The sequence below is a fragment of the Tachyglossus aculeatus genome, chromosome 5 (genome assembly GCF_015852505.1).
Source record: "Tachyglossus aculeatus isolate mTacAcu1 chromosome 5, mTacAcu1.pri, whole genome shotgun sequence".
In the NCBI taxonomy this organism is placed as follows: Eukaryota; Metazoa; Chordata; class Mammalia; order Monotremata; family Tachyglossidae; genus Tachyglossus; species Tachyglossus aculeatus.
The window spans coordinates 6,043,076-6,059,960 of record NC_052070.1 but is presented as its reverse complement, the minus strand read 5'-3'; the positions used below and the strand labels follow the sequence as shown (position 1 = coordinate 6,059,960).

At 48.3% G+C, this 16,885-nt stretch overlaps 1 protein-coding gene across 4 annotated transcripts in view; it reads left to right on the top strand.

Annotated features, from left to right (window-relative positions):
- Window positions 1–16,885, top strand: part of SLC23A2 (solute carrier family 23 member 2) — a 253,987-nt gene that overhangs the window by 126,757 nt on the left and 110,345 nt on the right. For all 4 annotated transcript variants that reach the window (XM_038747127.1, XM_038747126.1, XM_038747128.1 and 1 more), the window contains one exon: window positions 8,000–8,260. In XM_038747127.1, coding sequence (XP_038603055.1) covers window positions 8,156–8,260 — 105 coding nt within the window. In that variant the 5' untranslated portion in view covers window positions 8,000–8,155. The remainder of the gene's footprint in view (window positions 1–7,999; window positions 8,261–16,885) is intronic.

The following is a 16,885-nucleotide window of genomic DNA, read 5'->3' as shown; positions in this document are numbered from 1 at the left end:
ACCCAAGCCTATAACTCAGGATAAAAAAACAAAAAAAAAAAACCCTAATATCCTTCCTCCCTGCGGAAAAGCCGAGAAGCACGAGCAGAGGGAATCCGGAGAAAAGCGCGGTCAACTGGGAAAGCCGTCGATCCCTCGGTTTAAATAATAATAATAATGATGGCATTTGTCCATTCATCCATTCAGTCGTATTTATTGAGCGCTTACTGTGTGCAGAGCGCTGTACTAAGCGCTTGGGAAGTACAGGTTGGCGACATATGGAGGCGGTCCCTACCCAACAGTGGGCTCATTTGTTAAGCGCTTACTATGTGCCAAGCGCCGTTCAATCAATCAATCAATCAACGGTATTGATTGAGCGCTTACCGTGTGCAGAGCACTGTACTAAGCGCTTGGGAAGTCCAAGTCGGCAACATATAGAGACGGTCCCTACACAGAACAGTGGGCTCATTTATTAAGCGCTTACTATGTGCCAAGCACCGTTCAGTCAATCAATCAACGCTATTGATTCAAATCCCGGCTCCACCACTTGTCAGCTGTGTGACTTTGGGCAAGTCACTTCACTTCTCTGTGCCTCAGTTCCCTCGTCTGTAAAATGGGGATGAAGACTGTGAGCCCCCCCCGTGGGACAACCTGATCACCTTGTAACCTCTCCAGCGCTTAGAACGGTGCTTTCCACATAGTAAGCGCTTAATAAATGCCATCATTGTTATTATTATTATTGATCGAGTGCTTACTGTGTGCAGAGCACTGTACTAAGCGCTTGGGAAGTCCAAGTCGGCAACATAGAGAGACGGTCCCTACCCAACAGTGGGCTCATTTGTTAAGCGCTTACTATGTGCCAAGCGCCGTTCAGTCAATCAATCAAAGCTATTGATTCAAATCCCGGCTCCACCACTTGTCAGCTGGGTGACTTCGGGCAAGTCACTTGACTTCTCTGTGCCTCAGTTCCCTCATCTGTAAAATGGGGATGAAGACTGTGAGCCCCCCGTGGGACAACCTGATCACCTTGTAACCGCCCCAGCGCTTAGAACAGTGCTTTGCACATAGAGAAGCGCTTAATAAATGCCATTATTATTGATTGAGTGCTTACTGTGTGAAGAGCATCATCATCAATCGTATTTATTGATGATGTATTTTAAGAGCACTGGACTGAGCGCTTGGGAGAGTCCAATACAGCGGAATTAGCCGGCAGTTTCCCTCCCCCTAATGACCTTAGGGAATTTGCGAAGCGCTTCCTAGATGTCAGGCACTGTGCTAAGCCCTGGGGAAGCTACAAGATCATGCGTTCATTCATTCAGTCGAATTTATTGGGCGCTTACTGCGGGCAAAGCACTGTACTAAGCGCTTGGGGGAGTAACACTAATAATAATAATAACGATGGCATTTGTTAAGCTCTTACTACGGGCCAAGCGCCCTTCTAAGCGCTGGGGAGGGTACAAGGTGATCAGATTGTCCCACTGGGGGCTCACAGTCTTCATCCCCATTTTGCAGATGAGGTTTAAATGAGGTTGAGAAGCAGCGTAGCTCAGTGGAAAGAGCCCGGGCTTTGGAGTCAGAGGTCATGGGTTCGAATCCCCGCTCCGCCAATTGTCAGCTGTGGGACTTTGGGCACTTCTCTGGGCCTCAGTTCCCTCATCTGTAAAATGGGGAGGAAGATGGGGAGCCCCCCGTAGGACAACCTGATTGCCTTGTAACCTCCCCAGCGCTTAGAACAGTGCCTTGCACATAGTAAGCGCTTAATAAATGCCATCGTTATTATTATTATTATTATTATTATCAGATTGTCCCACTTGGGGCTCACAGTCTTCATCCCCATTTTGCAGATGAGGTTTAAATGAGGTTGAGAAGCAGTGTAGGTCAGTGGAAAGAGCCCGGGCTTTGGAGTCAGAGGTCATGGGTTCGAATTCCGGCTCCGCCAATTGCCAGCTGTGTGACTTTGGGCAAGTCACTTCACCTCTCTGGGCCTCAGTTCCCTCATCTGGAAAATGGGGATGAAGACTGTGAGCACCCCGTGGGACAACCTGATCGCCTTGTAACCTCCCCAGCGCTTAGAACAGCGCCTTGCGCGTAGTAAGCGCTTAATAAATGCCATCATCATCATTATTATTATTATCAGATTGTCCCACTGGGGGCTCACAGTCTTCATCCCCATTTTACAGATGAGGTTTAAATGAGGTTGAGAAGCAGTGGAGCTCAGTGGAAAGAGCCCGGGCTTTGGAGTCAGAGGTCGTGGGTTCAAATCCCGGCTCCGCCAATTGTCAGCTGTGGGCACTTCTCTGGGCCTCAGTTCCCTGATCTGTAAAATGGGGAGGAAGACGGTGAGCCCCCCGTGGGACAACCTGATCGCCTTGTAACCTCCCCAGCACTTAGAACAGTGCCTTGCACATAGTAAACGCTTAATAAATGCCATCTATTATTATTATTATTATTATCAGATTGTCCCACTTGGGGCTCACAGCCTTCATCCCCATTTTACAGATGAGGTTTAAATCCCGACCTTGGGTAGGGACTGTCTCTACGTGTTGCCAACTTGTACTTCCCAAGCGCTTAGTCCAGTGCTCCGCACACAGTAAGCGCTCAATAAATACGATGGATGATGATGATGACGCAGCGTGACTCGAAGTTAGCCCGTGCCCCCGACCTCCGGAAGCGGCGGTGAAACGCAGGTTGTAGCTCCGGTCGCTCGGAGCAGCCGAGTCAATCCCTCGGCGGAATTGACGGGATTAAATTTTCCGGCCGCGATAAGCGGGAAAATATATGGTTCCCTCCCTCCCTCTGGGCTCCTAAGCCTTTGATTGTAGCCGTCTGTGTCACGGGATTAACGGAACTTTTGCCCGGGAAGAAATTTCAACCTAATTGAAGCCCTGCTTATGAAGGGGTGAAACTGAGGTACAGGATGACCTTTGAGAAGCAGCGTGGCTCAGTGGAAAGAGCCCGGGCTTTGGAGTCAGAAGTCATGGGTTCGAATCCCGGCTCCGCCACCTGTCTGCTGTGTGACCTTGGGCGAGTCACTTAACTTGCCTCTCCCCCTCGTCCCCCTCTCCATCCCCCCCATCTTACCTCCTGCCCTTCCCCACAGCACCTGTATATATGTATATATGTTTGTACATATCTATTACTCTGTTTATTTTACTTGTACATATCTATTCTATTTTATTTTATTTTGTTAGTATGTTTGGTTTTGTTTTCTGTCTCCCCCTTCTAGACTGTGAGCCCACTGATGGGTAGGGACCGTCTCTAGATGTTGCCAACTTGGACTTCCCAAGCGCTTAGTACAGTGCTCTGCACACAGTAAGCGCTCAATAAATATGATTGATTGATTGATTGATCTTACCTCCTTCCCTTCCCCACGGCACCTGTATCTATGTATATATGTTTGTCCATAGTTATTACTGTATTTATTCATTTATTTTACTATTTATTACTGTATTTATTCATTTATTTTACTTGTACATATCTATTCTATTTATTTTATTTTGTTAGTATGTTTGGTTTTGTTCTCCACCTCCCCCTTTTAAACTGTGAGCCCACTGTTGGGTAGGGCCCGTCTCTAGATGTTGCCAACTTGGACTTCCCAAGTGCTTAGTACAGTGCTCTGCACACAGTAAGCGCTCAATAAATACGATTGATTGATTGATCTTACCTCCTTCCCTTCCCCACAGCACCTGTATCTATGTATATATGTTTGTCCATATTTATTGCTGTATTTATTCATTTATTTTACTTGTACATATCTATTCTATTTATTTTATTTTGTTAGTATGTTTGGTTTTGTTCTCTGCCTCCCCCTTCTAGACTGTGAGCCCACTGTCGAGTAGGGACCGTCTCTAGATGTTGCCAACTTGGACTTCCCAAGTGCTTAGTACAGTGCTCTGCACACAGTAAGCGCTCAATAAATACGATTGATTGATTGATCTTACCTCCTTCCCTTCCCCACAGCACCTGTATATATGTATATATGTCTATCCATATTTATTACTCTATTTATTCATTTATTTTACTTGTACATATCTATTCTATTTATTTTATTTTGTTAGTATGTTTGGGTTTGTTCTCCGCCTCCCCCTTTTAGGCTGTGAGCCCACTGGTGGGTAGGGACCGTCTCTATATGTTGCCAGCTTGGACTTCCCAAGCGCTTAGTACAGTGCTCTGCACACAGTAAGCGCTCAATAAATACGATTGATTGATGGATTGATTAATCCCGTGAGCGTCATTGGGTTTTGTGGATGTGGAGGAGCCCGCTGGCTTGGTATTCCGCCCCGAAAGCGAGCTTCCTTAGTCACCACGTTGTCCGTCCGCCGTCGCCCGAGCGAAACGATCGGGATGGATGGATGTTGTGCCAAAAGAAACAGGCTTTCCCCAACGGCTCTTTCCTTTTCCTTTAGACTGTGAGCCCACTGTTGGGTAGGGACCGTCTCTATATGTTGCTAACTTCTACTTCCCAAGCGCTTAGTACAGTGCCCTGCACACAGTAAGCGCTCAGTAAATACGATTGATTGATTTCCTCGGTTTGGCAGGCTGCCTTCCCAGACCTCCAGCTATACCTTCTTCTCCAGGAAGGGCTGATTCACGGAGCGCCGGGATCTGCGCCTGACCCCGAAAGGTCTTCCCAGCGTCAGCCAAACCCTCAGGACGGTTCATTCCTGTGACAGTGAGCCCCACGAGGGACAACCTGATCACCTTGTAACCTCCCCAGCGCTTAGAACAGTGCTTTGCACATAGTAAGCGCTTAATAAACGCCGTCACTATCATTATTAGTGCATTCACTTCAGGGGTTTTCCCCCTTAATCTCATGGCGGGGGATTAAGAGCCTTTCTTCCTCCCTGATATTAATCTGCACAGATACGGCAACCTCCCCAGCGCTTAGAACAGTGCTTTGCACACAGTAAGCGCTTAATAAACGCCATCATTATCATTATTAGTGCATTCACTTCAGGGGCTTTCCCCCTTAATCTCATGGCGGGGGATTAAGAGCCTTTCTTCCTCCCTGATATTAATCTGCATAGATACGGCAACCTCCCCAGCGCTTAGAACAGTGCTTTGCACATAGTAAGCGCTTAATAAACGCCGTCACTATCATTATTAGTGCATTCACTTCAGGGGTTTTCCCCCTTAATCTTATGGTGGGGGATTAAGAGCCTTTCTTCCGCCCTGATATTAATCTGCATAGATACGGCAAGTTCTCAGGAAATACGATTAAATAATAATAATAATGATGGCATTTATTGAGCGCTTGCTATGTGCAAAGCACTGTTCTGAGCGCTGGGGAGGTTCCAAGGTGATCAGGTTGTCCCACGGGGGGGCTGACAGTCTTCATCCCCATTTTACGGATGAGGGAACTGAGGCACAGAAAAGCCGATACTTGCCCAGAGTCACACAGTTGACAAGTGGCGGACCCGGGATTTGAACCCATGACCTCCCCTTCCCCTTCCCTTCCCCATAGCACCCGTATATATGTATATATGTTTGTACATATTTATTACTCTATTTATTTGTTTTACTTGTACATATCTATTCTATTTATTTTATTTTGTTAGTATGTTTGGTTTTGTTCTCTGTCTCCCCCTTTTAGACTACGAGCCTGCTGTTGGGTAGGGACCGTCTCTATATGTTGCCAACTTTTACTTCCCAATCGCTTAGTACAGTGCTCTCCACACCGTAAGCGCTCAATAAATACGACTGATTGATTGCAAAGCGCTGTTCTAAGCGCTGGGGAGGTTACAAGGTGATCAGGTTGCCCCACGGGGGGCTCACAGTCTTCATCCCCATTTTACAGATGAGGGAACTGAGGCACAGAGAAGCTGATACTTGCCCAGACAGTTGACAGTTGGCGGAGCCGGGATTTGAACCCATGATCTCTGACTCCAAAGCCCGGGCTCTTTCCACTGAGCCGTGCCGCTTGTCTGTTGGGTGGCTTTGGGCAAGTCACTTCACTTCTCTGTGCCTCAGTTCCCTCATCTGTAAAACGGGGATTAAGACGGTGAACCCTATGCGGGACAGGGACTACGTCCAACCCGATTTGGCCATATATACCCCACCGCTTAGTACAGTGCTTAGTAAGCCCTGAACAAATACTACAATTATTATTATTTATTAAGCGCTTCCTACGTGTCCTAAGCGCCGAGGTAGATACGGTTTAATCCAGCCCTGTCCCACGTGCGACTCACCTTCTAAGTAGGGGGGAGAACAGGTACTGGATCCTCATTTTGTAGTTGGGAAACCGAGGCACAAGAGATGTCAAGCGGCTTTGCAAAGGTCACACAGCAGGCAAGTGGTGGAGCAGGGATTAGAACCCAGGTCCCCCGGAGCTCAGGCCCCGGAGAAGCAGAGAAGCAGCGTGGCTCAGTGGAAAGAGCCCGGGCTTTGGAGTCAGAGGTCACGGGTTCAAATCCCGGCTCCGCCAATTGTCAGCTGGGTGACTTTGGGCAAGTCACTTCACTTCTCTGGGCCTCAGTTCCCTCATCTGGCGAGCCCACTGTTGGGTAGGGACTGTCTCTATATGTTACCAATTTGTACTTCCCAAGCGCTTAGTACAGTGCTCTGCACACAGTAAGCGCTCAATAAATACGATTGATGATGATGATGATGATCTAGAGACGGTCCCTATCCAACAGCGGGCTCACAGGCTAGAAGGGGGAGACAGACAACAAAACGAAACATATTAACAAACTAAAATAAAATAGAATAAATATGTACAAGTAAAATAAGTAAATAGAGTAATAAGTGCGTACAAACATATATACATATATACAGGTGCTGTGGGGAGGGAAAGAAGGTACGGCGGGGGGATTCATTCATTCAGGGGGCTCGCAGTCTTCATCCCCATTTGACAGATGAGGGAACTGAGGCTCAGAGAAGTGACTCAATCAATCAATCCATCGTATTTATTGAGTGCTTACTGTGTGCAGAGCACTGTACTAAGCGCTTGGGAAGTCCAAGTCGGCAACATATACAGTCCCTACCCACCAGTGGGCTCACAGTCTAAAAGGGGGAGACAGAGAACAAAACCAAACATACTAACAAAATAAAATAAATAGAATAGATATGCATAAGTAAATAAATAGAGTAATAAATCTGTACAAACATATATACATATATACAGGTTCTGTGGGTGCAAGCAAATCACAGTCCATGTCCCACAGGGGGCTCACAGCCTTCATCATCATCATCAATCGTATTTTTTGAGCGCTTACTGTGTGCAGAGCACTGTACTAAGCGCTTGGGAAGTATGAGTTGACAACATCCAGAGACAGTCCCTACCCAACAGTGGGCTCACAGTCGAAAAGGGGGAGACAGAGAACAAATCAATCAATCAATCAATCGCATTTATTGAGCGCTTAGTATGTGCAGAGCACTGTGCTAAGCGCTTGGGAAGTACAAATTGGCATCACATAGAGACAGTCCCTACCCAACAGTGGGCTCACAGTCTAAAAGAAAAAACGCCAAGTGCCACGTGGGGCTCACAGTCTTAATCCCCATTTTACAGATGAGGTAACAGGTTCAGAGAAGTTGTGACTTGCCCAAGGTCACATAGCAGACGTGGTGGGGCCGGGATTCGAACCGATGACCTCTGACTCCAAAGCCCGTGCTCTTTCCACTGAGCCATGCTGCTTCAAAACCAAACATACGAAGAAAATGAATTAAATAGAATAGATAGGTACAAGTAAAATAAATAAATAAATAGAGCAACAAATCTGTACAAACATCTATCCATATATGCAGGTGCTGTGGGGAAGGGAAGGAGGTAAGATGAGGGGGATGGAGAGGGGGACGAGGGGGAGAGGAAGGAAGGGGCTGAGTGTGGGAAGGCCTCCTGGAGGAGGTGAGCTCTCAGCAGGGCCTTGAAGGGAGGAAGAGAGCGAGCTTGGCGGGTGGGCAGAGGGATTGGGGGCATTCCAGGCCCGGGGGAGGACGTGACACTGTGTGTGATGGTTTTTGTATCCGGAGTGGAAATCATGTGTGTTTTTTCTTTCTCTTTTCCCCCTTCTCTTTTCCGTAGGTGAAAAGCGGTTTCCCGCATCCAGCCGCCGGGCTCCCGGAGGGGGCAGCTCAGAGGGTGGAGCCCCCCGCCGCCGCTGCCGCCGCGCTCCCACCCCGGCCCGGGCTCCCGGCCCATTCCCTCCGTCCCCCCGCCTTCCTCCTCCCCCTCCCAGCCATGGGCATCGGCAAGAACACCACCTCCAAATCCGTGGAGACGGGCAATTCCACCGAGGGCAAGTATGAAGACGAATCCAAGCACCCCGCTTTCTTCACCCTGCCGGTAACTCTTCCCGGACGGCCCTTTCCTTGCGGCCTTGGGGGCGGGGGGTCGATCCATCAGTCAATCAATCGTGTTTATTGAGCGCTTACTGGGGGCAGAGCACTGTACTAAGCGCTTGGGAAGCACAGGTTGGCAACACATAGAGACAGTCCCTACCCAACAGTGGGCTCAGAGTATAAAAGGGGGAGACAGAGAACAAAACCAAACATACTAACAAAATAAAATAAATAGAATAGATATGTACAAATAAAATAAATAGAGTAATAAATATGTGCAAACATATATACATAGCTACAGGTGCTGTGGGGAAGGGAAGGAGATAAGGCGGGGGAATGGAGAGGGGGGCGAGGGGGAGAGGAAGGAAGGGGCTGAGTGTGGGAAGGCCTCCTGGAGGAGGTGAGCTCTCAGTAGGGCCTTGAAGGGAGGAAGAGAGCGAGCTTGGCAGATGGGCAGAGGGATTGGGGGCATTCCGGGCCCGGGGGAGGACGTGGGCCGGGGGTCGACGGTGGGACGGGCGAGAACGAGGTACGGGGAGGAGATCAGCGGTGGAGGAGCGGAGGGTGCGGGATGGGATGGAGAAGGAGAGAAGGGAGGAGAGGTAGGAGGGGGCCAGGGGATGGATGGATGGATGGACAGCCTGGAAGCCCAGGGGGAGGAGTTTCTGCCTGATGCGCAGATTGGTAGCCACTGGAGATTTTTGAGGAGGGGAGTAACGTGCCCAGTGCGTTTCTGGACAAAGACAATCCGGGCAGCAGCATGAAGTATGGATTGAAGTGGGGAGAGACACGAGGATGGGAGATCAGAGAGAAGGCTGATGCAGTAGTCCAGACGGGATAGGATGAGAGCTTGAATGAGCAGGGTAGCGGTTGGGATGGAGAGGAAAGGGCGCATCTTGGCAATGTTCCGGAGCTGAGACCGGCAGGATTTGGTGACGTCTTGGATGTGAGGGGTGAACGAGAGAGCGGAGTTGAGGATGACACCAAGGTTGCGGGCTCGTGAGACGGGAAGGATGGTAGTGCCGTCAACAGAGATGGGAAAGTCAGGGAGAGGGCAAGGTTTGGAAGGGAAGACAAGGAGTTCAGTCTTGGACTTGGGCTCACAGTCTAGGAGGACCTCGCGGGGTTCACGGTCTCAATCCCCATTTTGCAGACGAGGGAACCGAGGCCCAGAGAAGTGAAGGGACTTGCCCAAGGTCACACAGCAGACAAGAGACAGAGCTGGGATTAGAACCCGTGACCTTCTGACTCCCAAGCTCACGCTGTATTCACTAAGCTTGTACTCTAGTGCTTCGAACAGTGCTCGGCACAGAGAAAGCATTTAACAAGTAGAGTGGATAGACGGTGAGCCCCTTGTTGGGTAGGGACCGTCTCTATATGTTGCCGGCTTGTACTTCCCAAGCGCTTAGTCCAGTGCTCTGCACACAGTAAGCGCTCAATAAATACGATTGAATGAATGAACAGAGAGATGCTGAAATGGTCAGCAGTCAATAACGATCACTCCAAAGATTAGGATCTAATCTAATCCTGGCTCTGCCACTTGTCTGCTGCTTGGAGAAGCAGCGTGGCTCAGTGGAAAGAGCCCGGGCTTTGGAGTCAGAGGTCATGGGTTCAAATCCCGGCTCTGCCACTTAGCTGTGTGACTTTGGGCTCGTCACTTCATTTCTCTGGGCCTCAGTTCCCTCATCTGTAAAATGGGGATGAAGACTGTGAGCCCCCACCACGTGGGACAACCTGATCACCTTGTAACTCCCCCAGCGCTTAGAACAGTGCTTTGCACATAGTAAGCGCTTAACAAATACCATCATTATTATTATTATTATTATTGTCTGCTGTGTGACCTCGGACAAGTCACTTCACTTCATCTTAATCTTCCTCCCTTCAAAGCCCTACTGAGAGCTCACCTCCTCTGGGAGGCCTTCCCAGACTGAGCCCCCTCCCTCCACTCCCCCCTCCTCCCCCTCTCCATCCCCCCCGCCTTACCTCCTTCCCCTCCCCACAGCACCTGTATATGTGCATATATGTTTGTACGGATTTATTACTCCATTTATTTATTTTATTAGTACGTATTTATTCTATTTATTTTATTTCGTTAATATGTTTTGTTTTGTTGTCTGTCTCCCCCTTCTAGACTGTGAGCCCACTGTTGGGTAGGGACTGTCTCTATATGTTGCCAACTTGTATTTCCCAAGAGCTTAGTACAGTGCTCTGCACACAGTAAGCGCTCAATAAATACGATTGATGGTGATGATGACAGGGACCAATTTGTTTCTATCCCCCTCAGCGCTTAGTACGGAGCCCGGCCCACGGTAGGCGCTTAACCGGTGCCGCGGTTTTTATCATAATAAGGCAGACGCCGGATAAATGGGTCGTGTGGATTCCCGCGGCTTTCCCGCCCCTTGGCCCTCCCGGAGTAAGACAAGAGGAGGAGCTGGAAGCTGTACTCCGAGAGGGATGGGAAATCTCCAGGAAAGGACCGGCCCCTTCCCGCCCACCGGGGCCAACTAGACGGAGCAACGGGGAACAGAAAACCCCCGGGCCGAGCCAGCCTGCCCCGTCCAGCCAGTAGCCGCGGGGCCGGGAGAGGAGGGGCGGGGCTGGTGGCCACCGGCCTCTTAAATGGGGGGACCACAGGTGGGAAGGGGAGCATATGTTGCCCACTTGGGCTTCCCAAGCGCTTAGTACAGTGCTCTGCGCACAGTGAGCGCTCAATAAGTACGATTGATTGATTGAAGGGGCAGAGGAGATGCCGAGGGGCGAGTGGTCCCAGCAGGCAAGGCCGGCCGGGAGCCCGGGGCCGCCCCGGGGAACCCAGGTGAGCCACGGGGCGGGGAATGCCAGCCGGGTGACTTTGGGCAAGTCACTTCACTTCTCCGGGCCTCAGTGACCTCATCTGGAAACTGGGGATGAAGACAGTGAGGATCAAGACAGCGCTCAGAACAGTGCGTGGCACATAGTAAGCGCTTAACAACCACCATCATTATTATTATTATTAAGAGAAGCAGAGCGGCTGAGTGGGTAGAGCCCGGGCCCCGCGGTCGGACCTAGTTTCTCATCCCGGCCCCTGTCTGCTGAGAGACCTGTATGTATGGATATGTGTTTGTACGTATTTATCACTCTATTTATTTATTTTACTTGTACATATCTATTCTGTTTATTTTATTCATTCAGTCGTATTTATTGAGCACTTACTGTGTGCAGAGCACTGGACTAAGCACTTGGGAAGTACAATTTGGCAACATGCATGCAGAGACAGTCATCATCATCAATCGTATTTATTGAGCGCTTACTGTGTGCAGAGCGCTGGACTAAGCACTTGGGAAGTACAATTTGGCAACATGCAGAGACAGTCATCATCATCAGTCGTATTTATTGAGCGCTTACTGTGTGCAGAGCACTGGACTAAGCACTTGGGAAGTACAATTTGGCAACATCTAGAGACAGTCATCATCATCAGTCGTATTTATTGAGCGTTTACTGTGTGCAGAGCACTGTACTAAGCACTTGGGAAGTACAATTTGGCAACATCTAGAGACAGTCATCATCATCAATCGTATTTATTGAGCGCTTACTGTGTGCAGAGCACTGGACTAAGCACTTGGGAAGTACAATTTGGCAACATCTAGAGACAGTCATCATCATCAGTCGTATTTATTGAGCGCTTACTGTGTGCAGAGCACTGTACTAAGCACTTGGGAAGTACAATTTGGCAACATGCAGAGACAGTCATCATCATCAAGCGTATTTATTGAGCGCTTACTATGTGCAGAGCACTGTACTAAGCACTTGGGAAGTAGAACTTGGCAATATACAGAGACAGTCCCTACCCAGCGGTGGGCTCACAGTCTAAATGATAAATGATAAATGCTATCATTATTATTATTATTAATAAATATCATCATCTTTGAGAAGCAGCGTGGCTCAATGGAAAGAGCCCGGGCTTTGGAGTCAGAGGTCGTGGGTTCAAATCCCAGCTCCGCCACTTGTCAGCTGTGTGACTTTGGGCAAGTCACTTCACTTCTCTGGGCCTCAGTTCCCTCATCTGGAAAATGGGGATGAAGACTGTGAGCCCCCCGTGGGACAATCTGATCACCTTGTATCTCCCCCAGCACTTAGAACAGTGCTTTGCACAACATAGTAAGCGCTTAACAAATGCCATTATTATGATTATTATTATCACTATTATTATTGTTATCATCATCATCGGTACTTGCTAAGCACCTATTAAATGCTACTGGGCTTAAGGTTACAAAGGAGAACCCAGGATTGAACGGCATAACAGCGTAAAAGAGAAGCAGCCGGTTTTGTTAATATGTTTGGTTTTGTTCTCTGTCTCCCTCTTTTAGACTGTGAGCCCACTGTTGGGTAGGGACTGTCTCTAGATGTTGCCAACTTGGACTTCCCAAGCGCTTAGTACAGTGCTCTGCACACAGTAAGCTCTCAATAAATACGATTGATTGGGGTGAGTCACTCCACTTCGGGGCCTCAGTGACCTCATCTGGAAGAGGTAACTGAGAAGAGAAGCAGCGTGGCTCAGCGGAAAGAGCCCGGGCTTTGGAGTCAGAGGTCATGGGTTCAAATCCCGCCTCCGCCACTTAGCTGTGTGACTTTGGGCAAGTCACTTCACTTCTCTGGGCCTCAGTTCCCTCATCTGTAAAATGGGGATGAAGACGGTGAGCCCCCCGTGGGACAACCTGATCACCTTGTAACCTCCCCAGCGCTTAGAACAGTGCTTTGCATATAGTAAGTGCTTAATAAATGCTATTATTATTATTATTATTACTATTATTATTATTATTATTATTATTATTATTATTATGAGGAAAATAGGGATTAAGACCGGGAGCCCCATGCGGGATAGGGACCATGCCCAACCTGATTATCTTGTAATAATAGTAATAACGATGATGGTATTTCAGTGCCTACTATATTCATTCATTCATTCAGTCGTATTTATTGAGCGCTTACTGTGCAGAGCACTGTACTAAGCGCTTGGGAAGTACTATATGCCAAGCACTGTTCTGAGCACTGGGATAGATACAGAGTTATCAGGTTGTCCCACGTGGGGCTCACAGTCTTAGTCCCCATTTTCCAGATGAGGGAACTGAGGCACAGAGAAGTGAAGTGACTTGCCCAAAGTCACACAGCTTGTATTTAGTCCAGTGTCTGTCACTTGGTAAGTGCTTAACAAATATTATTATTATTATTATTATTATTATCTGAAGACAGAATTCACGCTTGGAGATTTTCCTTTCCAAAGACATGACCAAGAGGGGAAAGACCCAGCATTTGATGGGAACCTTAATAATAATAATAATAATAATAATAATAATAATAATAATAATAATGATGGTATTTGTTAAGCGCTTACTGTGTGCCAAGCACTGTTCTAAGTGCTGGGGGAGATACAAGGTAATCAGGTTGTCCCACGTGGGGCCCACAGTCTTCATCCCCATTTTACAGATGAGGTCACTGAGGCCCAGAGAAGTTAAAGTGACTTGCCCAAAGTCACACAGCTGACGAGTGGCGGAGCCGGGATTTGAACCCACGACTCTGACTCCCAAGCCCGGGCTCTTTCCACCAAGCCCCGCTGCTTCTCTTCTTTAACAAATACGATAATAGTAATAGGGACCGTCTCTATACGTTGCCAACTTGTACTTCCCAACCGCTTAGTACAGTGCTCTGCACGCAGTAAGCGCTCAATAAATATGATTGAATGAATGAATGAATAATAGTAATAAATTGGAGGAATCAAATCCCTTGAAACACGGCCTGGGGGATCAATCCCGGCCGGGGGCAGGGCAGAAGAAGTTTTAATGACAACTCCACCGATTTCCTGCTGTGTGGCAGTGGACAAGTCACTTCACTTCTCTGGGCTTCGGTTTCCTCTTGTGTAAAGTGGAGATTCAGTACGTTTTCTCCTGTTTCTGTCACCCGCCTGATGTGCGACCTTGGACAAGTCACTTCACTTCTCTGGTCTTCGGTTTCCTCTTGTGTAAAGTGGAGATTTAGTACATTTCTCCTGTCTCTGTCACCTGCTTGCTGGGCGACCTTGAACAAGTCACTGCACTTCTCTGAGCTTCGGTTTCCTCTTGTGTAAAGTGGAGATTTAATACGTTTCTCCTGTCTCTGTCACCCGCCTGCTGGGCGACCTTGGACAAGTCACTTAACTTCTCTGGGCTTCAGTTTCCTGTTGTGTAAAGTGGAGGTTTAGTACGTTTCTCCTGTCTCTGTCACCTGCCTGCTGGGCAACCTTGGACCAGTCACTTCACTTCTCTGGGCTTTGGTTTCCTCTTGTGTAAAGTGGAGATTTAGTACGTTTCTCCTGTCTGTCACCCGCCTGCTGGGCGACCTTGGACCAGTGACTTCACTTCTCTGGGCTTCGGTTTCCTCTTGTGTAAAGTGGAGATTTAGTACGTTTTCTCCTGTCTCTGTCACCTGCCTGCTGGGCGACCTTGGACAAGTCACTTCACTTCTCTGGGCTCCAGTTTCCTCTTGTGTAAAGTGGAGATTTAGTACGTTTTTTCCTGTCTCTGTCACCTACCTGCTGGGCGACCTTGGACAAGTCACTTCACTTCTCTGGGCTTCGGTTTCCTCTTGTGTAAAGTGGAGATTTAGTACATTTTCTCCTGGCTCTGTCACCTGCCTGCTGGGCAACCTTGGACAAGTCACTTCACTTCTCTGGGCTTCAGTTTCCTCTTGTGTAAAGTGGAGATTCAGTACGTTTTCTCCTGTCTCTGTCACCTGCCTGCTGGGCAACCTTGGACCAGTCACTTCACTTCTCTGGGCTTTGGTTTCCTCTTGTGTAAAGTGGAGATTTAGTACGTTTCTCCTGTCTGTCACCCGCCTGCTGGGCGACCTTGGACCAGTGACTTCACTTCTCTGGGCTTCGGTTTCCTCTTGTGTAAAGTGGAGATTTAGTACGTTTTCTCCTGTCTCTGTCACCTGCCTGCTGGGCGACCTTGGACAAGTCACTTCACTTCTCTGGGCTCCAGTTTCCTCTTGTGTAAAGTGGAGATTTAGTACATTTTTTCCTGTCTCTGTCACCTGCCTGCTGGGCGACCTTGGACAAGTCACTTCACTTCTCTGGGCTTCGGTTTCCTCTTGTGTAAAGTGGAGATTTAGTACATTTTCTCCTGTCTCTTTCACCTGCCTGCTGGGCGACCTTGGACAAGTCACTTCACTTCTCTGGGCTTCAGTTTCCTCTTGTGTAAAGTGGAGATTTAGTACGTTTTCTCCCATCTCTGTCACCTGCCTGCTGGGCAACCTTGGACCAGTCACTTCACTTCTCTGGGCTTTGCTTTCCTCTTGTGTAAAGTGGAGATTTAGTACGTTTTCTCCTGTCTCTGTCACCTGCCTGCTGGGCGACCTTGGACAAGTCACTTAACTTCTCTGGGCTTCAGTTTCCTGTTGTGTAAAGTGGAGGTTTAGTACGTTTCTCCTGTCTCTGTCACCTGCCTGCTGGGCAACCTTGGACCAGTCACTTCACTTCTCTGGGCTTTGGTTTCCTCTTGTGTAAAGTGGAGATTTAGTACGTTTCTCCTGGCTCTGTCACCTGCTTGCTGGGCGACCTTGGACAAGTCACTTCACTTCTCTGGGCTCCAATTTCCTCTTGTGTAAAGTGGAGATTTAGTACGTTTTCTCCTGGTTCTGTCACCTGCCTGCTGGGCGACCTTGGACAAGTCACTTCACTTCTCTGGGCTTCGGTTTCCTCTTGTGTAAAGTGGAGATTTAGTACATTTTCTCCTGGCTTTGTCACCTGCCTGCTGGGCAACCTTGGACGAGTCACTTCACTTCTCTGGTTTTCAGTTTCCTCTTCTGTAAAGTGGAGATTCAGTACGTTTTCTCCTGTTTCTGTCACCCGCCTGCTGTGCGATCTTGGACAAGTCACTTCACTTCTCTGGGCTTCGGTTTTCTCTTCTGTAAAGTGGAGATTTAGTACGTTTTCTCCTGTCTCTGTCACCTGCCTGCTGGGCGACCTTGGACGAGTCACTTCACTTCTCTGGGCTTCGGTTTCCTCTTGTGTAAAGTGGAGATTTAGTACGTTTTCTCCTGTCTCTGTCACCTGCCTGCTGGGCGACCTTGGACAAGTCACTTCACTTCTCTGAGCTTCGGTTTCCTCTTCTGTAAAGCGGAGATTTAGTACGTGTTCTCCTGATATTTATTAATAATAATAATAGCATTTATCATTTATCAGTTAGACTGTGAGCCCACTGTTGGGTAGGGACTGTCTCTATATGTTGCCAAATTGTACTTCCCAAGTGCTTAGCCCAGTGCTCTGCACACAGTAAGCGCTCAATAAATACGATTGAATGAATGAATTTATTAAGCACTTACTATGTGCAAATCACTGTTCTAAGCGCTGGGGAGGTTACACGGTGATGAGGCTGTCCCCCGGGGGGGGGCTCACAGTCTTCATCCCCATTTTACAGATGAGGGAACTGAGGCCCAGAGAAGTTAATATGGTATCCTGTGTAATATCCTGTATATATGTATATACGCTTGTACATATTTACTAGTCTATTTATTTTACTTGTACTTATCTGTTGTATTTATTTTATTTTGTTAATCTGTTTGGTTTTGTTCTCTGTCTCCCCCTTCTAGACTGTGAGCCCACTGTTGGGTAGGG